This window comes from Physcomitrium patens, chromosome 26, assembly GCF_059467195.1.
Source record: "Physcomitrium patens ecotype Gransden chromosome 26, ASM5946719v1, whole genome shotgun sequence".
Taxonomy (NCBI): Eukaryota; Viridiplantae; Streptophyta; class Bryopsida; order Funariales; family Funariaceae; genus Physcomitrium; species Physcomitrium patens.
Window position 1 is genome coordinate 4,384,684 of NC_143435.1, and position 23,337 is coordinate 4,408,020.

Genomic DNA, 23,337 nt, shown 5'->3' on the forward strand with positions numbered 1-23,337 from the left:
TACTGTCTATACGAGGAGGAGGAGAAAATATTAAGAGATCAATATCCATACCTTGTAGTAATTGGAGCACTTTTATACTTGACTACATCTACAAGACTAGATATTACATTTGTAATTAGTGTTATTGCAAGATATAGAGCACATCCAATACTATGACATTGGAATGGCATCAAATATTTATTATGCTATTTAAAAGGTACTGAAGACTTGGAATTATACTACACATAATCTGCAGATCCAAAATTGGTTGAATATTGTGATATAGGATATAAATCTAATATTGCAGCAGCTAAATCTCAAACATGATATGTATTTTTAAGACATGGAGCTGAAATATCATGAAAATCAGTGAAATAAATAATAACTACAACTTCATTCAACCATGCAGAAATTATTGCCTTACATGAAGCATCTCAAGAATATATTTGGTTGCAATCAATTGATAAATTCATTCAAACAACATGTGGATTTTCATATGATGATTCTCCAACTATTTTGCATAAAGACAATAGTGCTTATATTACACATATGCAAGTTGGTTTCATTAAAGACAACAAGACAAAGCATATTAATTGAAAGTATTTTAGTTATATCTATGACTTAATTACTGATCAAGTACTTAAAATTAAAAAAATTAAATCTGCAAATAATCTTGATGATCTCTTCACCAAAGTTCTTCTATTGTGCAACCATTGTCAACTTACTTATGGCATTAGTATGCAATGACTTACTTTCCTTGAATAAGAAAGTTAATGAGTTCTTTAAATAATTAAAGAAAATGGTATTCTAATCTTTTTCCTTCATCTATGGTTTTGTCCTTAAATATAATAAGGTTTTCCTAGATAAGGTTTTAATGAAGCAACAATTGTTGATCTTGCAAGTTTATATAAAAATATAGATCATAATTTTGTACAAATTTTATATTATATAAATATTATAATGAGCAAAGAGGAGTGTTGAGAGCATTAAATATAGCGTGCGCTCTCCATGATATTTATTGTAGTCTACAATAAATACTATAGCTACAGTATTTGGAATATAGTGGAGAGGAACTGTTTATCCTCTTTTCTTCTCTTCTTATATACAAGACACAATGAAATCAATAGATTTTTAGGTGTGAAGCTCTCTCTCCTTAGAAACCCTCTTGTGTATATTATTTACTATTAATCTTGTGTATATTACTTACTATTACTCTTATGTGTGTGCATTACTTACTAATACTCTTATGTCTTTCTAAACATTCTCACCACATCTCAAGCCTGAAGGCAAAGCAATCAATGTTTTTTTCTCCACCAATCATCTTGTTTGAAGCTTGTGTCTACTTGACAATCAACCATAGTGCAAAGTGGCCCTAAATCTAACTTTTACATAAACGATGGTGTATACAAAATACTTCAACTTCTAGAGATGTAATTATTGTTTTTTTAATTTTTCATGATTGATGTTATTTATTCAAAGAAAATATTTTTTATAAAATTTTTATATCAAACTAAATATTAAATCATATGATAAAAATTGAAAGAATATGTACTAATTGATGCATCAATTTGCATCATTTTAATTTTAAATATTTTAACAAAATTTTATTTAATATATTGAATTAATTTTGAATATGAAAAATTAATTAATACTAATGATAAAAAAAAACTATTTGTACCATTAATCTAATTGTATATATATATATATATATTAAGAATTAAAATGAAATATTTATTTATTTTTAAAAAAATGTGAAAGTTTATTTTAAAGATGGTGAAGTAACAATTTGTGTAAAAATCTGTTATCAAATAGCTTGTTTCACAATTTGATGGAATTTTAGAGAATATGTTTTTAATGCTATGTAACAATAGAGATGAATGATAAGACATTATAATAGTTAAATTTGAAATAAAAAAACATCACGTGACAATAGTGCCAAGTAGTTTTCCTTGCTTTTGATTCTCGGCACTTGCCACACTCACAGTGCTGGCTATTGCAAACTAGTATTAAAAACGAGGACAACTTGACAAATTATTTTTTCCAATATCATTTATCCAATAACTTGCAAATCCTATTGTAAATTCACATTTTTCGATTCCTATACATTCACATGTATACATTAATGCAAAATAGATCATTAACAACATGGTTTTACAATGCTTATATTTTTTGAAAAATGTTTTTACACAATAGATATTAATTTTCTTCATCTTGGTAAACGATGCAAAAAACGTAAAATTTAAATGTGGAAAGGGAGGCATTAAGCCTACACAACACTTTATGTACAAACGGTGGAATGAATGGGTGCCTGAGTTGCACCAATACAAAATTGTTGTCGATCTCAACAAGTGGCGCCTGCGACGAGGGGGATCTTTGCATCTGCCATAGCCACAGCGGGGCTGGATCCCTCCGGAGGTGTCCTCGTTTCTCTCGTTCTTTTCGCGGTTCTGCGGTTTCGGGGACTCACATCGTATAGCTTACTGAGAACCCAGAATTCGTTTTGTTTTGTTTTGTTTTGTTTTTTTCCATCTGTTTGTGTTGGTTTATTGTGAGCAGCAGATTGCCGAGGCCATGGCTGCTAGAGTCTTGTACACCGTAGGGTTTTGGATTCGGTAGATGGGCCAGATGCTGAACCGCGCTGGATGCAGGTTGCAAGGGAATTATGTGTTGAGGGGAGAATGTGAGTGATTGTTGATACCTCGATTTATTTTTTAATTTATTAATTTTCTTCTCTCTTTCGCCAGTGTTGAGTTTGGAGGTTGAGAAGAATGGTGTTCGGAAAGGATTCGAGTTAGGGTTCTGTAATCTCTATTATCGCTGTGCCCGAGTGGAGATCCAGGAGCGAATTAGCTCGACGTGGGCCATTTGTGGTGGAGTTGTTGTGATGAGGTGAAATTCGTGTTGAATTTCACGTCGAAAGGAATTGGAGTCTGTAATTCGATTGAGTGGGAAGTTTTTATGAAAGCAAAACTGCAACAATTTGCTTCGCATCGGAAGCGTGATTCTCTTGACCTGGGTTTTGCAATGTGCTATACTGCATTGTATTCAGCATCGCAGAATACTGATCATGACCTTCCCGCTCTGTCTTCAGTGCCTGTTAGTCTCCGCCCATATGATTCCACTCGATCACTTGCATACAATAGCTAATTGAGGCGATTCGTCACTAGAATTGTCATAATCAGGCTGTACACAAAACAAACAAAACAATCGTCACTACTCAGGTCGTTCCCCTTTCTTCTTATATTAGGCGCTAAAGCATCTGATCGTTCACTTCTACGATTCAAACTTGGGTATATAATGGAATAGTTTGGCTGAATAAGCATTCGCTTACACCAGGTTACTGTCGTTATAATCAGCAGGTTACAGCTCTCATAGGCACATACTTGAACTTTCTTTTTCAGGGGTAAGGTGACTTCACAATTACTAGATTCAAGTAATTCATATTGTTGTGGTATGTTTTCCCTTGTTTCCTCCTGTGCTCTATCGAGGTATGAACCTTTTTGACCTATTGTTGTTGAAGACCCATTTATTCCCTCATCTATGGTGATGAAGTTGGATCCAAGTCCTCTATTTGATATGGCTGTGTATTAAGAGGTAAGTGATTGTGATTTTTGCATGTTCGTGAGCACAGATAGGATTTTAAAATGAATATTATTTGAGTAGTTGATATTTTTGTTATCATGTAGTAGCACAACCATTACTTGAAAGTAAAAAGAAAGTATTTTATTATAAAAGAGCCAAATTAAAAATATATAGTAAAGAAATATAGATAAATGATAGGCAGATAATAAAATTTATTAGTATTAAAATTGCTTTTTATAAAAATAGGTTCTATTTATTTTGTAGAGCCATAAATAAACAAAAACAAGGTAGATTAGAAAAATAAAGGATATAGGTATATATAGGAGAGAATTAGGAGTTGATTTTAGCAAAAATTACCTTAAGAAGATAAGAAATGATATCCGAAGTGGATCAGTTGCCAATCAAGGTCAAAATTAGACCTTGAGGCACAAAATTGAGCACCTACGGCAACTTTGAGATTCTTTTGGAAATCAGAGAGTGAAGTTTAAAAGCAAACTTGAAAAAAGATTTTTGAAACTTTGTTTCAAGTCATTTGGATTAATATTGAGATTTTGAGAGATTTTCAAAGTTAGTAATGTATACAGTGGATTTAGATTTTGAGAATTAAAAATATATTTATAAATTTGAGGATTTCTTGAGTTTTGTAGTATGTACACAAGTGAAAATTGGAGAATTTGTTGTTCAGCTTGTTCTAATTATGTATGAAAAATTTGAGGTTAATGAAGAAATTAAATTGAAGTATATGAGGATTTTTGTGCATTATGGTCTCAAAAATTTGAGATTTAGGATTTGTGAATAATTCCAAGATCTAGCAATATTTTTTAGTTGGATTGTAGAAAAATTTAGAGAAAGTAATCGAGACTTGAATATCTACACATTACTCAATTTTTTGAACAATTGAATGGTTCAATAAGGAAAAATCGATGTTGAAAGATTAATATTCAAGTTGGAGAAGGAAAGCGACCAATGATCAAGAGATTTTGGAAGCTTTTCTTGCAATTGGTAAGTTTGATTCTTTTCAAATTTTGTATACTTGTTAATTGCTTATTGATTAAAGTTTGGATGAAATTTTAGTCAAGATCTATTGTTTAATTAATTTTATTGAGATTTTAAAATAATATAATAATTGATTGAAATTTACTTGAGATTTTCTTGAGATTGTTTAAAGTTTAGGATTTTATTAGGATTTGGTTTAGGATTTGCTTAGGATTTGCTTAGTGTTTTGTATAGGATTTAGTTTGGATTCATTTAAGATTTGTTTAGGATTTGATAGGATTTTATTAGAATTTAAGATTTTATTGGGATTTGATCTAAGATTAGGTTTTAGAATTTGATTAAGATTTGGCCTAGGATTAGGATTCAAAATTTGTTTAAAATTTCTCTAGGATTTGATCAAGATTTATTTAGAATTTAATTAAGATTTATTTAAGATTTAACTAGAATTTAATTAGAATTTGTTTAAAATTTGATTAAGATTTGGGGTTTGCTTAGGATTTGATTAGAATTTGCTTAGAATTTAGTTAGAATTTTTCTAAAAATTTATTAAGATATATTTGAGATTTAGATTTTCATTAAGATTTGGTTAAAATTGATTTAGGATTTCATTAAGGTTTGTTGAAGGTTTTATTAGGATTTGATTAGGATTCAATTTAGATTTTTATTTTTGATATTTTTTTAAAAAAAATTAATGATATATGTTTCATTAAGATTAGTTTATGATTTTTTTATACTTATTTTATAAGTTCTTAAGAATTTTTTTGAATTTAATTAAAGATTGATTAACATTGGTATAATTAAATTGAAGTTTATTTAGGATTCTATTAGAGATGTTGGAATCATCTTGTCGCGAGTTCCATTTTTTCTTCTATAGCCAAGTTTCTAATACATTCTCAAGCAGACTTCACATAATATGACACCATTGTTTATATATAATGATTATGTAATTGTAATAGATCAGGAACCTAAAATATGATTAATTCAATGTATTAGTTCTTAGTATTATTAATGATCTAGTAGTAGATTCAAGTAGCATAAGAATTGATTTTGAGACAAATATCAAAGATCATTGTCTTATGACCATTGGTGGTTCTTAGTTTAACAATGACAATTCATCCACTTCAATTGGCAATAAGGTCACTATAGGTGAGTGTTCAATTCATTAATAAGTTTGATTTGTGCTTTTTTTTGAATACTTTTTGAAAAGTGCAAGCTTAGAAATGCTTCATGTTCATTTAATTTCTTTGAAAGTAAATTTTTTTGTCAATTGAGGACATGTGCATGTGAGGATACAAGGCATAATGTAGTCATTGATGGATGCATTATAGATGACAAGGCATTTGTGGATATAGGTGCCACTCTTCTAAATAGTGTGATTGTAGATAAGAGTGCATTTATTGCTATAAGATTTTTTATTACTAAAAACATCCAAATTCTAGCTAGCCAGGTTTTTTCTATGCTTGAAATGTTTTGCAAATCTGGTGGTTTATACAAAAAAAAATTGTACATATTTTGTTATCAATGTTAAAGCTTTTGATTATTTTTTTACTAATTACATCCATCTCTAAAATATTATCAATGCATATTTTTATAGTTGTATGTAAATATTATCTAAGACTTAGAGAATTATTATTATGTTAATTTTTTTATTATTGTCATCTTCATTACAATCATCATCATCATGACTAGTAGTAATAGTAAAACTTGTTTAAAAATTTATAATCAAATTAAATTTAATTAATTGCATTACCAATGCAATTTTTAAAGAACCTCTTATACATAAACTTGATTCTTGCTTGCCGTCCTTTTCAATATTTTGCATTTTATGATCCAACACATATGGACTAAAAATCCAATAAAGTTATTGAGAGAGTTAAAAGGTGATGAAACTACATTTGTATCAATATCTATAAAAAACTATTCAAAGTTGAAAATTGTACATAATAAGGTAAATGCTTAGAAATTTCATGCCTTGACCTTCATCTTAAATGTAAAAAATAAAGAAGTGAATTCTATAGAATATGATCTAGAGCTAAGTTCCAATATAAACCCAGTTTCTCTTATATGACTTTTACAAGGTATCATCAAAGATTTGTACAATAAAGAAGAATCTATTTGCAAAAGAAATTTAATCTTGTTTCTTTAAGAATTACCAAGTAGCCTCAAATAATGTATCTACATGGGATGTTTTTTTCCATAGGTTGGTTGAAGTCGAGGTATAGTAGTATGATTCTTGATTCTATATGAAAGGTTGATGTTCTTATATGTTACCACTACATCTTCTATTTTGATGTTGATTTACGAGCCATTGAAGTACATGCAATGAATAAATTACTCAAAATTAAATCTGGTGACTAAATCGAATTGCTACCTTAAGTATTATAGTATATGGATTTCAAAAGAATAAATAGAAATGAGGCAAATTATTATTGCTCAATGTCACCACGATGTTGCTATATATTTTGTATATTTTAGTGAAAAAGATGGAATAAACATCCAATTTCAAATAAATTTAACAAAAATTACTACCAAAAGTTGATGGTCTATCAAAATAATAGTATACCATTGACTTGTTTCTAAATAGGTTTATATATATTTTTATAATAAATAATTTTTATTTATTAGTCTATATATATATATATATATATATATATAAAATAATTCTTTGATTTTGTATAAGGTGAATAAAAATTAAAATGATTTATTGATATTGATACATTGATATTGTAAAGTTGATAATAATGTGGAAAAAAAACCTCTTTACGCAATGAGAATCTTAACTATAAACCTTTGATTGTATGTATTGTAATATCGGTTATAGTTCTTATATATATATATATATATATATGTATACTAACAAATAACTTATATTATTTGATTTATGTTTTCTTGTTAAAAATTAACCATGAGAGTTATTGAATTATAATTCTATATTGAGTTATGCATTTCTTTTTCTACAAACAAAATATTTTTATAAAAATATATGTTTTCTGAATATTTTGAACACTTTTTGTAATTCCTATTATATTATTAACAATAATACGTTTTTTATTTATCAAAATCTGTAGATTCTATATTTTATACTTACTTTTTAATAGTTGTGTTTGTTTGCAATATTGGATTTCATTGTTTTTGAGCAAAAATAAGAAAATGCCTATAACATTAATTACTACTAATAATAATGATAATAAATAAAGAATAAAAAGCATATCATACATATTATTTTTTTTCAATTTTTCAAAATTTCCATCATGTGGTAACTTTGTACTTTTAAAAACAATTTCATGTCTAATGCCAAAATTTTCACATTTTTTGATATTAAAAAATTAATAAAAAATAATTAAAACAAAGACTTCATAAATACAAGTTTACCATATACACTTGAAACCTAAATTTATCAATTCTCTGAGATATTAATGGAAACTCACACAATTTTCTATTAACTTGATTTTTCAACAACACAATAGAAAACATTAAATCAGATGTTAGTTACTATATGCAACAACTATCAAGCATCATTTTTTATAATTTATTGTTATTTTCTGAATATAAGAAAATTCTAAGGATTTGTACATATATATATTTAGAAAAATCCAAGTACCTCACAAATAGTACATTATTGATGTATCCCATTATTCTGCATCCGTAAATGTGTGTCAAGTTAAATGGAGCGGCCACAAAAGCCCGTCCTCATTCCATGCACTTTCCTTGGGAGCCTCGGGGTTAGGACCTAAAACCGGGTCGGTGTCCGTGCGACACCCATGACCACGAATCGTCGTCAAGAAAGTGCTTCCCATGTGATCTCCTCGTTGTCTGCCCATTACCCTTGTTGCAATTTGAAGAAGAGCCTCCACCGATCGACGCTTCACCCCTCTCGATTAACACAACAGTGCGCATCCATGGTAATTTCTTTTTTTTTCCTCTTCTGGGTTCTTTGTTAATCGTGGTTTTGTGTTGTGGGTCTGTGGCTCTTGTTCGTGGGTAGCCGGTCTTGGGGTTTGAAGATTGCAGGCTTAGCACGAGTAGAGGATGACGGTGATTCCAGATTAGCGCTTTTCCACGCTCAATCGCGCTGTTAACGTGGTTTCTAGACTTCTCCTTCTTGGGGTGTAATTTCGTTGTGCTTCATTGATTGAGCAGTTGGTAATATAGCACGAGGGAATTTTTGTCACAGAAATTTGCGTGATCTACTGGTTTTGCACTGCGGTAAGTGGAATTGATTCGAGGGAGTGGCACCCGTGTGCGTTATCTACGAACCCTAGCTCCGCTCTTAGTAATTGCTGCAAAGTTTAGTCGTACCGGAATTATGATGCTGAGAAGTCCTTCTTGTGTGTGAACGAATCGAAGAGAAGGGGGTGTTTGCGTCAGTCTTAGGTTTGGATATTTGAGCAGCCATATTAGTGAACCCTATTTTAATCGGTTGTTGCAACGTTGTACGACGTCCCCCATGTTTCATACTATGCAGTGTTAGGGTTTCTTTGTCTTTCTTCACAGCTCTCTTTGTTTATCACATTGTTTCATCATGGCGAATATCTGTCAAGGACATGCTAGGGGGGGAATTTTGCTACACACGAACTTCAGATTGAGAAAACGAGTTCATGTTAATTAGTGCTTGAGTTGGATCTGAAACTATCCTAGGGCGCTTGGAATGATATACGGGTAAAACCGCATTTTTTTGTTTTTTCTGTTCAGACATCGCGAGCAAGGCTGTTTAAGGAGTACAAGGAAGTACACCGGGAAAAAGGAGGTGACAATGACATTCAGCTGACGTGTGACGACACCAATATATATCGCTGGACTGCTTACATTAAGGTTCTGTTTCTCCTTTTAGATTTGCAACGATTCAATTTGTTTATGAAGAGCACCTCGACTTATTTGTTGAATGGATTCTTAACTTTTTATGTAGCACTTCTTGAATATTTCTTTCGATGCCTTGGTTGGGTCGGCAACTGTTTGTTGGATTAGAAAAAGGTCGAAAGAAAAGTTTATCTCTTCAGATAAAACTTCCTCATTTTTATGTAGAAGTTCTTGGCTGTTGACGTCAGCCAGCTTCCGTTTAGACGCTGAAGGTTTTTGGTTTATAAACGAGTTGCAGGGGCCAGTAGACACCCCATACCAGGAAGGCGTGTTTCAGCTTGCCGTCAATGTACCTGAGCAGTATCCTCTAGTTCCACCCCAAGTGCGCTTTGTCACCAAGATCTTCCACCCCAATGTTCATTTCAAGGTTCATCTTCATCAAAGTTGCATTATTGTTGCTTCTTGAAAACAAAACAAAGTATTCTTTTACGTTTATTCTTGATTAGTTTGTATTATGAAGCCATTTTAAATACTTTTTTGTGTTCGCAGACAGGTGAAATCTGTTTGGATATATTGAAAACTGCTTGGAGTCCTGCGTGGACATTGCAATCAGTCTGCCGTGCAGTTATTGCCCTCTTGGCGCATCCTGAGGCTGATAGCCCCCTCAATTGTGATGCAGGTATGTGTCTAACGCAATTTCATTAGATATTAACTATTAGTCCTGCATAAGGTTCTTTTTATGATGATGGCTGCAGGTATAATTAGTTTTAATACGAGAGTTACTACTTATTGTACTCAAACCTGCTGCCTAAGTGTTCTCGATTCTCAAGGCATATGTACCTCGTGCAGGAAATTTGTTGAGATCTGGTGATCATCGTGGGTATCGATCCATGTCACAGATGTACACCCGTTTATGTGCAGTTCATTCTAACGGAGGTCGACCAGGTTCTTCTTAGTCGTCAATATTATAGTGTACACTGTTTAAACCTTCAGATAACTAAGAAACAATGGGACTACCAGTGGTCGCATTTAGCTGCTCTTGCTAGCATGTTACTACACGCTGCGCAGGGGTCTATTCTTGAATGGTTATCTTCCTGGAGTACATTTTCTGGATGGCCTACGTAGGGTTGTCTGCTGCTATGGCTGCCCATCGTCGAAGTTAGCGAGATAATCTTGTTGTTTTTTTTTTTACTTTGAATTCTCAATCAAAATGTTAGCATGAAAATGTATTATTATATGTGATTTAAATCATTATAATTCAAAATCCTAGTTTAAATTAGATTTATTTTTAGACATGTATTCAATATGACCCATATTTAATTTTTGTATTATTAATACTCTTAGTGTTATTATTGAAATAAACTTGAACATTGAAACCATATAAAATAAGAAAAGATAAATTTTTGTATGAGAAACTTACGATTATATATATATATATATATATATGCACACACACATACTTTTGTTTAGTTGGAAAAATAAAACTAAAAAGCTAAATTATTTTGCCACACAATTATCACATTTGACAAAGAATTGAATTTTGTGCTACATGCATATAATCAAATATATTTAAACAGGAAGGAAAAAGTTTATATGAGAGGTGTTCCACCAAGAACTGGATCTATCCCTTGGGATAAATCTTTCAATTTGTACTATTATCCACAGCAAATGGAACTTATTGTTTTCTTAGTGCGTCGAATCCTAAGATTAAGACAAAAATAAAACTTTGTTTTATCTCCAGATACACATATTATTTGTACTACTGCACAATTCTACATGTTTTCCGAAACTTCAGATATTTCTTATCTAACATAATGCACATCGAAAACTTTAAATGAACAATTTTTTTGGATTAAGAATTTTTTCTCGCTCCTTAAATCACTTCCAAGTAGACTACAAAGCAGCTTAATTAATCGACTCGCCTCCAGTTTGAATGCCCAGATTGAGGCCACACACTGCAGTAGGGTTTTTCAAAAAGTAACCTTTCATTCCAGCCACTCGGAAAATGCACATGCATTAGCTGCCTCACTCACCTCCTATAGATTCCAGCCTGGTAGCCACGGAGGACAGTTTAATGCCAGCTAATCAAACCCATCCCCCCCCCCCGATTTCGAGTTTAGAGCGCACGTGCTTTTAATAGAAGGGAACTCCGAGCTGCTCCACGAGGGTTGTGGTGGACGCCGTGGGAGCTCGCGTTCAAGGCATGGGACGCAGGACGAAGATGGTCACCCGCGCGCGCTGCGGCAAGCGGTAATCCCGAGACACCTGAATCCCGCCTTGGCCGCGACCCCTCCCGACCCGCCAGACCCGACAGTAATCTGGCCACCCACGCGGCCTCGCAACGCCTTCAAATTCCCTGGCTGCGCCTCCACATATCACTCTTCCCAGTGCTCTGCAGTGCTGTATCGAGGAGCTGCGAGCCAGGCGTGGTCGAAGTCCTCTCCTTGTGCTCCTAAGGATTAGCGTCTTCTTCGCTCTGCGGCTCCCAGCTCTGGTTGCTTGCAAGTTCGATCAGGTGAGTCAGTATCGTCTAACTGGAGTTGGCCGCGCTGGACTCCTTGTATCGCTCTGTAGTAGCCGAGGCACAATCCTGTGCAGTGACCACATTGGCGGGGTTTTCAGGTTCCTGCGGGGCCTGAACGTGAATTGGTGCTTCTGCTGCTGAGTTGTAGTTTTTCATTTTTCTACTCTTGTCTTGCCTCGCATTCTCTTCGCCCCACTGGCATGATCGAGACTCATGTACTCAGCTCGGTGGACTTGGTTCTCAGAAAGTCTTTGTATTAGTCCGTGCGTTGGTACGAGGTTTTTGTGAATCTAGGGTCATACTGATTCTCAAGCTCTTCAGGCTCGAGGATTATGAGTACAATACCAGAATGGTACAGTGTTGATCGTTTCTGCTACTGAAGCACTTGAACGCATATATTTGTCTCAGTAACCTTCGAAGTTAGAGTTTAACATTGTAGCGAAATCCTCTGATACCCTTTACGGAAGGGGCTCTTGCCGTGATATTTACACTCGGGCGAATCCAACTTTCTTTGCAGGTGAACAGCTTATCGACAATGAAGATGTCTCGCGTGCTGTTCGGAATCTTCGTCCTCGTGACGCTGGCTGTAGCGGTCACTGCACAGGATTGTGCCTCGGCTCTCAATGGTCCAGAGTTCGCCGAATATTCAGCTCAAAGGGATGCCATGATGGCGAGTGGAGTTGCTTCTGAAGTCATGGCACGGAATTCCCTCACTCTTCTACTCATCAAGAATGGGCCATTCGCCGGATACGCGTCTTCGCACCCTGACTACACGACACAGATGCTTGCTGATGTTCTCAGGTACCACGTGCTTCTTACCTATTACGACTCCGAAACCATCAAGCAGGCCAACACCCTGAATGCCGATGGCGTAGTAACCACACTGTACCAAACTACAGGACGAGCTAACGGTATGGATGGATTTGTAAACATCACATACAACCCTACTTCCAATGTTGTGACAGTGATGCCCTCGACTATCGGATCCACCACGATGACCACCGTGGTCTCATACCCAAAGGCTGTTCCCTACAACTGCAGCTACGTCGAAGTCAGCAATGTCCTCGAACCCGTTGGCCTTAAAGCCGCTCAGTTGGCGCCAACTGCCCCTCCCACAACTGCTCCGACGCCTGCCCCCATGATGATGGGACCAGTTGAATCACCAATGGAAGCTCCCATGTCTTCCCCGATGATGGCACCACCAATTGAATCTCCCATGGAGTCGCCAATGGAGTCGCCAATGGAGTCGCCAATGAAGTCACCAATGGAGTCACCAATGGAGTCACCAATGGAGTCACCAATGGAGTCACCAATGGAGTCACCTGTTGAATCCCCTGCTGAAACCCCAGTCATGATGCCACCAATGCCCGATTTGGAGGGACCTGCGATGGGACCATCCTCCGCAGTCAGTGGTGCATCACTTGTCAACTTCGACATCGCCGCTTTGGTTGCGTCGGCTGTTGTGATTGCCGCCATCTTCTAGATGGACTGTGTCTGCTGTTCACTAGTTCGTAGCGGTTATTCATTGCACTCCACATTGGACGTGTTACGGACAGTGCCGTCGTTTCAGTACTCAGCGCTTATTATGACGTGTTTATTGACGCGTTGATGAGCAGCTTCGTACGGTAACGTCTTGGAAGACTGTAAACGTATTGTAATTGTGACTAGCGGTCGTGTAGTATTATTGATGATTGATCGATGATTAGACTTTGTAGCAGAGTTGTGATGGACGAGTAACTGGATAATTGACACATTTGTATTCTCTTGCAATAAAATGCGTGTTCATTTAGTCAGGCCTATTGTGTATTCGTACTCTTTCGTAACATTAGCCTCTGCATCTCTGTTTCCATCATCTTCATACGAACCTCTTGCCAAAAGTTGTAGACACACGCAGCTATATTGTCTAGAATAAGTTCTACTTCTGATGAGGAATAACTACTGACACGCACAAGTATCAACATATGCATATGTAGTCCCTTCTTCGGTAAATTATATAGCTTGCTCATAAAAATCAATTATATACCTTGCTCGTAGAAATCAACCCGATTCATTCAATTTTTTTTGTCACAATCCTGGACAAAAAACAAGATGTCAACAACATGTGAACAAATTACCATACTATACACCTAATGTCTCATTTCAGAAATTATTTCCTTCCTATCTATCGTTCACATCTTCTTCACTGACCGTTCGCTCTTATCGACATCAGCAACTGCCAATTCTCCCGGATATTGAATTGGATATTCAATCGCATTCCCCCGATCACACAGGAGAAGCAGCAATAGCCGCTGCTGCGGCCAGTAGCAGCCACAGCAACTTTCACACCAGCCATTTCTCGACCGTGCGTGTTGCGGAACACAGTCGCATCATCGCATGGGTTCCTCCAGTGCCGAAGTTGCAGGACCAGAACTTAATTCTAAAAGGCTCGGACGCTCTTTGCTTGGTGAATCCGGCGAACCTGGTGGAGCCATTGAACCGATGTTTTCGCGCCTAGCAATTAACCAGCAATAAGTTCACTCTCGACGACTATCGGCTCGCAGTGCATGAGGGTACATCTCTCAGCCAATCCGGCAGGGAAAAGTGGGAACTTTGATTACAGGCATAATAAAGAGGGTAGTGGAGCGAAAAGTAAGCTGCACTTCTGCCCGCATCTTCGGCACCGCATCCATATTGAGTCCACACTATGGCATGGCCGGTGTGGGAATCGAAGGGAGGGCGACTGATTGGCTCTTGGGGCCGTGGTGGCCGTGTCATGACCAGCTAAAGACAGTTACCCAAAGATGGCATGGAGTTTGCGGTGCCATTGGACGAATCTTCGGTGCTATTGGATCGTTGTTGCTTCACCGCTGCAACTATATTTCGCGTTTGTCTGTGTCTCTGTGTCTCTGGGTGTGTGTGTGTGTGTGTGTGTGTTTGTGATGTGCGTGTGTCTATCTATCTATGCACGCGGCAAAAAGGAGCATCGGTTGGGGTGGAACGAGGGGGAAGCTTGCAGGAATTCATGCTTTGGATGGGTGTGATTTTTCAATGTAAAGACCAGTTGTGAATTCAACAGGTTGAAAATACTATAATATACATATATATATATATATATATATATATATATATATTCACACAAAATAATTTATTCACACATATCCAATGTTTGAAAACTATATGATTTGAACAATTTAATTCATAATATATATATAAATAAATCAAAATAAAAATTAATTATTTAAAATTTCAAAAGTATAATCATCATATGTATATATATATACACTTATACTTGTGGAAACCTGGGCGGTTGGCCACGAACCCATGCTGTTGTCACAAAAAAACAGAAGCTATGAATTGACTTTACAATCACATTATGTGCACCTGATCAAGGGTTGTTTTGTATTTTATTTTATTATATATTAGGCGTTCACAGATAGACTTTTTTGTTTACGTGGTGATTGAATTTGAAAATCCATATGTGTTTTAGATTTAATATTTAGTGTTTGCATTGTAGATGTAAAGTGAAATCTAATTCTATGATATTGTGGAACACATGCTTGTGGGGTTCACATTCAAAGATATAACAAACTTGAAATTTCTGAGGTGGATTGAGAGACAATTAAATGAAGGAACTTAACCCGGAAAGGCAACAAATCTACCACGGAAACAAAAATAAACACAGCTGGAGAAATTTTTGTTCAGCAAAGGTAAGCATGGATCATTCAAAAAAAGAAAAATTATCTGTTTCAAACTTGATATTACTCCCTAACACAGAATTATGGAAAACTACGGTGTCATATGTAAGAGACATAGAAAGCCAATTGCACAATAAACATGCAAACACGCCAATGTACATCCAATATTTCATACCAAACTCATTCCTAGAAGGAAGCTACAAAACCATTTTCAAAAGTACTCAAAACGTTTTTCAGAACAATTTTCCAATGTCAATGTTTAGGAACGACCAAAATTACTTTAACAATCAACAATAATTTCAACAATAATTTCACTAACATAATGATAATAACGATCATTCCTTTTGAACAGAACTATGGCTTGTTGTAATTGATTAAAATCTACGTCTGTGGTGAAAGTATATTTTTCATCGCATGAGGGAACACTCAATATAATCTTGTTAATCAAAGATCACTTGTACTTGTTCGTAACTATTTTTCATATCACACAGCATTAGATTAAAATGTATGAAAAAATCCCGTATGAGAAGTATTCATACAAAGAGAATAATGAAAAAAATATAGAAAAAAGTATAGAAAAAAATAAAATACAAATTTCTGACAATGATCAGACTCGTTTCATCCGGATGAACTAAAAGGAGGTATATGGATTCAAAGACCTATGCAGCTTTCGGAAGACGACCACATCTGTTCATCCTTTGGTGCCACTCCATGAAGTTGCTGCAATGCTCGACACCAGATAACGGACTTGAAAGTGAAAGTTCAAAAGGGTCATCGATTGTAAAAAGTATTGAATATGTGGCTTTTCTCCCCGCTGACTGGATTTTCTGGCTGGTGAGATCAAGAGCATTCTTGGAAGAAGGTAGAATAACAAGCTCCTTCACCTCTGGCTGCGTCGCACTCGTTTCAAAAGTAGCAGTAGACAGTAGGTCCTTCAGCGATTCTGAGGACCTGCACATCACTGTCCTCCGTCCATTTGATGCACATCCTCCGTCCATTTGATGTATGTGTCTGCTAGATAACATTGTGCTATAATGATCCTCCGTCCATTCGAAGTGACAATGCTAAGCTCGAGGGACTCCAGAAGGCGACTCAGATCAACCCCACTCGTCCAATTCTTTGGCGTCTACGAAGTTTTAGACGACCCTATCGAGTGGTACCACCCCAAACAACTCCAACCAGTCTTGGCCTCTCTCCAGCCTCCTCTCTTACCAAAATCAGGCTCTGACTATCGCTTCCTAACTCAAAAGCACGGATTTCAAATGGTTGTAGATCTCTAGTATCCAAATTTTTCTCGAGATAGCCCTGAATAGATGAAATCCGAAAGAAGCAGACTAAATCCAAAGTTTTCCAGTTCAAACCTTTCCAATATGTCCAAATCACTGCAATGCAGTCCATCTACCTAAAGTACTAATAGCAATGTTTACATCCAGGCATTTTTGAATAACAAGCACACAAATCCTTGAAAATGTATGAAAAGTAAGCAACGTTGGAATCTGAGGAATATGCTTACTCACCTTACTTCAAAATCTTTAGTTTGTGGCAATGTTTGCTAGAGGCAGCTGTGCGAGTCTGTGAAAGGATTCAAGATACGCAGATGAGCATGATAAACTTTGAATCATCATTCTACTTCCCTTTAGGAAACAATACCAAAAATCGATAAGCTTTAAATCCGCTGATTGAAAACTAAAGCAACCAACGTCCAATCACAAAAATGCCGAATTTGAATTCCTCGACACTACATACCAAGGCCTGCAACCACACTTATAATCAGCCTTACAAGATCGTAGTCGGTTCTGTAAAGATTAAGAAACTAATCCTTTTTAACCACTGAAAAAAACAGACGCTCCTATAAACTCCATTTTCAATCAACAAACTAGTAATCGAATCCAACAGCAACACATTGACATGAATTATCGAGTAAACTGTAACCATCACTATTTCTAAAAAAATAAAAAATAGTATCGAGGCAGCACAATTTCCAACTCTCACCTCTGATGCTACCAAAAAAATAATACATTAGCTCACGTACACTCTTGCAAGTATACTCACGGGTTTACAGCGATTAGAAAATACTTAATAAACTCCTAGTCATCTGGGCACTTTGCTTGATTTTTTATCGATAAAAAGTTGAATTAACTCTGCACTTTTGCTTTACTTTTGACAAAATCGATAAGGCATGCAACTAATTAGAGAGTGTTTTTATCTCTTCTTGTTTGTCTTCTAAGCTGTCTTACATAATAGAGTAGTTGAACTCTTGCCGTTATGGATTTTTGACATGGATTTTGAGCAAGTTCAGTTTGTCAATATTAAGGTCTCAGCTTCTTAAGCATTTCACCTTGCATATGTAAAACAATCCAATCTGCTTTATTTATTTGTTTACATATTGTCAATAAATAACCTGTTATTACCGACAATCTAAAAAATGTTAATTAATAAACTTATATCCACTTTTGTCATAATGTTATATGGGATGTTATTATTATTGTAATTAGAGATAATAAATGAAAATAGATAAATTATATTTAAAATATTTAGGTGAATGATAAATTAAGTCATGGTGTAGCAAATGCAAGCTTCAGAAATGGACAAAGCATAAATAATCAATTAATCAACACAGTACTAATTATTTTAATATTATAATAAGAAAATTTATAACAGTGATTTTATAATAATTTAAAGTATGAAATATCAATAATTCTTATATATCTTTCTATTTATTGTAATTTTTTAAAAAATAAAATATGTAATTGGAAATTGAATAAATTATCATATATACATATATATATATATATATATATATATATATATATATACACACATAAGTATAGTTCTTTATAAAAATGTGTATTAATTTTGATTTTATTAATAACACTTTATCCTTTAATATTATTATAATTGAAAACATTTACTTGATTTTTTCTTTAAATTTTAAGTCAATCACCTATTATAATTAAAATAATTCATCTTAAAATTAAAAATTAAATAAAAAATAAGCATCAATTCGTTTCATAAAATTTATTCAAATTACATTTTTTTCTTATAAAACAATTGTAAAGAAAAGTTTAAAAATTATAGCATATAATAATAATTAAACTAATTCTATATTGAAAATACAATGAAAAAAAAAAAAAAACTTAAATTCAACATGGTTCAAAAACACATTCACACAATCAATAATTCTTATATATCTTTCTATTTATTGTGCTAAAAAAAAATTATAAATTTGATGTTGTGATTGCCATTAATTTTCATTAAATTGTAGAATAATTTATATATGAATTTGTTTTGCATGAACATAACAACTTGTTGAATTACTCCTTATGTTTCATCTCTAAATTGAGGTCTCTTTGCACACTGTTCTTTCTCCTTGCCTTTCTTTTACTATGGTTCATACCATCTGCTCAGCAATATTATCCTATGTATCAGCATAGCCCCAATGCCAATCCACCTCCAACAAGCAATCTCCAACCCTGATAACTCACAGTACCAACAACCTCGTTGGATGAAGTGCCAAATACTCAAGAATTCACTCATAAATTCATGAAACTTGTACTAAAGTCATGCGCATATTCCCAATGCTTGACAAAATTGAAGCACATAATTAAAAAGAAGAGAAATGTATGTACCAAATTCTACTATATTTACACAACCAAGTTACTTTTGATAGGCACCCTAGATTTTTATCAAATTTCTAAATTTCAGATTATGCTTGTTGTATTGTGGTTGAAAAAGAAAACATGTGCTTTAGTAGATCACAACCCCATAATAGAGGACTTGTGAAAGAGGCTTGTAGAGCTTTAGAGACTCTAGAAGTGATAGCTTTGTGTCCGGTAGTTTTCAAGCTTCATCTTCTCTTAATAGATGACTCCACTTCAATGTACTTCATGTATCTCAAGAACAATTGTACAATAGAAAGTAGTAAGTAGCTTACAATGTTTTGTATGGAAGCAACAATACTAGAGTAAATGTGACATTTAACAGTACTGCAGAAGTTAGATTTAAAGCCGTGTGTCAATTGCATATTAGCAAAAATTACTAGCTTTTTATTTACATGCAATCTTATTTCTTCTAGATACTAGAAGAAACAAACATTCAATGCAAACACTGTATTGTGAACGAAGATAATGCATTTGTATTTAGAAAAAACGTGACAATGAACTCTTCAAATTACAATTTATTACAAATGTTAGTAAACCAAAAAATATTTTTTATAATTTTTTCAAAAAAATAAAAAATAAATATAGAATGGAATATGTAATCAAATCTGAAATACTGGTTTTTGAAATGTTCAACACAATTGATTTTATCAAAAAATTTAAGAAATAATTAAAATTATTGAATTATTATTAAAAAAATTATAATAATTACTTCAATAAATTATCATGTTATCATATTATTAAAATTATTTCAATTATTTCTTTTAATATTTATTAGAATTGAAATAACTGGTCCACATATACAATAAACTACATAATGATGAAACTCAATAATGACATAAATTGATACTAGTTGAGTCTGTTAACTTTGATTACAATTGCAATTGTATCGAAATAAATCTTCAGCACTTGTGCAATTTCACCAAAAACTATTTTTCATTATTGTCAAATTGATTCTAAGGTGGCTAAGATGCTTGAACTTCACAATCTTGATGATGATGCTTGCTATTGTTAAGTTCTAATATAAGCTCAAAATTAGCATGATTCTTTTTTTTTCTTCTAATATTCTAATCCATCTTTTCCATATTGTTAGCCAAGATGATCAAATCATCAACATAGAAGATTACAATCAGCAAGAATTCCTTAGATTGTATCACATATAGTGAATAATTAGCCTCACTTCTTAAAAATCTCTTATTAACAAAAAATATGTCAATACGTTGATATCATGCTTTTGGTAATTGTTTCAATCCATATAGGGATTTCTTCAACTTGCATATAAGTTGTTTTTTATTTTATTGTACAAATCCTTGAAGTTGGTCTATGTAGATGTCTTCTTGCAATTCTCCATTCAAAAAGACCGTCTTCACATCCATTTGGTGCATTTTCAAGTCCATTACTGCTCCAATTACCACAATGCTCCTAATGGTAGTAAATTTGGCAATGGGTGCATAAGTCTCATTGAAATTAATTTCAGCAACTTGTGAATATCCTTTGGCAACTAATCTTGCTTTGTGCCTCACTACCTTATCAATTGCATCTTTTTTAGTTTTAAACACCGACTTACAAGCAATATTAGATCGATTCACTAGAAGAGATGCCAATTCCCATGTACCATTATTTATAAGAGATTGATACTCTTCTTCTATAGCCTTCTTCTACTTCATTCCATCTTAGGGCTTTGTAGCATGACACAAAGACAATAGATCAACAAGGAGAGCAACATTTGTATGTTCTTTACTTACTTGAAGAAAGATGTGGTTCTTCTATTATTTACCACAAGGTCTTCTTTCTCTCAAGGAATATCTTCTTTCATTTGAAGAAGATTCAACTTCTTATATTCCAAACTTTCTTCGAAGCTTCTTCTCTCTTAAAGCTTATCTTTTTTCACTTAAAGGTTGATACTCTTCATCATCATAATCTTCAATATCTTCATTACTGGTCTTTAGAATTTGTAAGTTTTTTTTTTTTTTTTTTTTTTTTTTTTTTTTTTTATATCTTCTTTGCTTTTTAATCTTCATTCACATCTTTATCATCTTAATTTTCTTTATCTTCTTCTTTTGTTGCTAAAATTTGAAATGTATCTACAAACATATCATTACTCCCATTTGAACACATCTCTAAGTACTCACAAGTATTTTTTATTGAAGAAACACAATAAGCAAGAGACAAGTAAGTAGAAATCAGCAAGATTAGACATAAGAGAAGTGTGGAATGAGATACCTCTCACTACCAACACTCTTTACTTATAGGTAGATGTTACATCCATTTTGGCCAATATTCATCTTACTTTCATCAAACTAAACCTTAGATTCTTCTTAACCTAGCTACCACTTAAAATCCTAGCTGCCACCTATAACCCTAGCCGCTACCTATAACCTTAGCTGCCACTTAAAATCCTAGCCGCCACCTTGATAACTTTCCTTCATCCTTTTGCTGCCCTTTGACCATTAGTAACTTATCTAAGATAATATCTTTTACCTTCTAACTTATCATCTATTTATTTTAACACTCCCACTTTGTTGTTGGTCAAAGGCTAATAAAACTAATCCCTTTGTCAATTTGTAATGTCTATCCTTCACCAATGCTTTTGTGAGTAAATCAGCAAGTATGTCTTCCGGTGCACAATATTTCATGTCAATTACTCCCATCTCAATCTTCTTCCGTATGAAGTGATGTTCAATGTCAATGTGCATTGTCCTTAAATGATGCTTTGGATTCTTGGCAAAAGCAAGGCATCCTTGATTGTCACACTTCATTGGAGTTGCTTCCAATTGCAGAAGAACAATGTCTTCTAAAACTTGTCTTAGCCATATTGCCTCTATTGTACCATGACTTGCTGCCATGTATTCCGCCTCTATTGTAGATCTTGTAATTGTTGGTTGTCTCTTATAATTCCATGAAATTACTCTTAATCCAACAAAGAATACATATCTCGTTGTTGATCTTCTATCATTTGTATCTCCAGCCCAATCCGCATCACAATATCCATGCAATGTAATACTATCACCTCCAAGATACAATTTGAAGTTCAAAGTGCCTTTTAAGTACCTCAAGATCCTCTTAATGGTTGTCCAATGAATTGGTCCAGCCTTTGAGATGTGTTGACTTAAAATACTCACCGCATATGCAAGATCCACCCTTGTACTAACCATTGCATACATAAGTGAGCCTACTGCTGCTTTGTATGGAACATCTTTCATTTCTTCTTCAACTTCAGCAAATTCCTCATCTGTGAGCTTCATCAACTTCAAATTTGCTTCCAAAGGTGTTCCAATGGACTTACACTCCTCCATGTTGAACCGTTTCAGCACTTCTTTAATGTACTTTTTTTGGCTCAATGTAATGATCTTCTTAGCTTGATCTCTCACAAATTCTACTCTCAAGCAATAGTGGAGCTCTCTCAAATCACTCATTTCAAATTCTTTTGCTAGCTTTGCCTTCAATCAATCCATCTTTTTCAAAGTATTGGTCAAAATGATCAAATCATCAATATAAAGAATAACAATTAGCAAGAAGGCTTTTGATTGCATTATATACATAGAATGATCAGCCTCACTCCTCACAAATCCTTCATTCACAAAGAAGGTGTCGATATGTTGGTACCATGCCCTTGATGATTGCTTAAGCCCATACAAGGATTTCTTCAACTTACATACAAGGTGTTGTTTTTCTTCTTCAACAAATCCTTGAGGTTGATCCATGTAGATGTCTTCTTCCAATTTTCCATTCAAGAAAGCCGTCTTCACATCCATTTGGTGCATCTCCAAGTCCATTACTGCCCCAATTGCCACAATGGTTCTAATGGTGGTGAATTTGGCCACGGGAGCAAATGTCTCATTGAAATCAACATCAACAACTTGTGAGTAACTTTTGGCAAGCAATCTTATCTTATACTTCATAATATTGTCCATTACATCTTTTTTGATTCTAAACACCCACTTACAACCAATTGAAGCTCGATTTGGTGGAAGTTGAGTCAATTTCCATATTCCTTTGTCCGTGAGTGATTTGTATTCTTTTTCCATAGCATTCTCCTACTTCATAGTATCCGTGGACTTCATTGCATTACATAAACTCAATGGATCAACAAGAAGTGTAACATTGGCATGTTCTTTACTTACTT

General features: G+C 34.1%; 2 protein-coding genes across 2 annotated transcripts; both read left to right on the forward strand.

Moving 5' to 3' along the window:
• The first annotated feature begins 2,275 nt into the window (after positions 1 to 2,275).
• LOC112277731 (uncharacterized) lies at positions 2,276 to 10,633 on the forward strand. The gene is made up of 8 exons (XM_090247906.1): positions 2,276 to 2,449; positions 2,536 to 2,591; positions 2,856 to 3,075; positions 8,710 to 8,763; positions 9,250 to 9,369; positions 9,653 to 9,781; positions 9,904 to 10,033; positions 10,204 to 10,633. The coding sequence occupies exons 1-8, from the start codon at positions 2,276 to 2,278 to the stop codon at positions 10,308 to 10,310; spliced, it is 990 nt and encodes a 329-aa protein (XP_090104032.1). The 3' UTR covers positions 10,311 to 10,633.
• A 924-nt stretch (positions 10,634 to 11,557) lies between these two features.
• On the forward strand, positions 11,558 to 13,667 carry LOC112278159 (uncharacterized). Its single transcript, XM_024511324.3, has 3 exons — positions 11,558 to 11,604; positions 11,743 to 11,869; positions 12,396 to 13,667. The coding sequence occupies exons 1-3, from the start codon at positions 11,558 to 11,560 to the stop codon at positions 13,359 to 13,361; spliced, it is 1,140 nt and encodes a 379-aa protein (XP_024367092.2). The 3' UTR covers positions 13,362 to 13,667.
• Positions 13,668 to 23,337: the final 9,670 nt, after the last annotated feature.

What these genes read in the sequence shown, in the direction of transcription:
- LOC112277731 (XM_090247906.1), top strand. Translation starts at nt 2,276, where the DNA reads ATGAATGGGTGCCTGAGTTGCACCAATACAAAATTGTTGTCGATCTCA. An exon ending in TCTACTGGTTTTGCACTGCG is followed by an intron (nt 8,764 to 9,249) that starts GTAAGTGGAATT and finishes TTTTCTGTTCAG; the next exon opens with ACATCGCGAGCAAGGCTGTT. An exon ending in CCCCCTCAATTGTGATGCAG is followed by an intron (nt 10,034 to 10,203) that starts GTATGTGTCTAA and finishes TACCTCGTGCAG; the next exon opens with GAAATTTGTTGAGATCTGGT.
- LOC112278159 (XM_024511324.3), top strand. Translation starts at nt 11,558, where the DNA reads ATGGGACGCAGGACGAAGATGGTCACCCGCGCGCGCTGCGGCAAGCG. An exon ending in CGCGCGCGCTGCGGCAAGCG is followed by an intron (nt 11,605 to 11,742) that starts GTAATCCCGAGA and finishes CACTCTTCCCAG; the next exon opens with TGCTCTGCAGTGCTGTATCG. An exon ending in TTGCTTGCAAGTTCGATCAG is followed by an intron (nt 11,870 to 12,395) that starts GTGAGTCAGTAT and finishes CTTTCTTTGCAG; the next exon opens with GTGAACAGCTTATCGACAAT.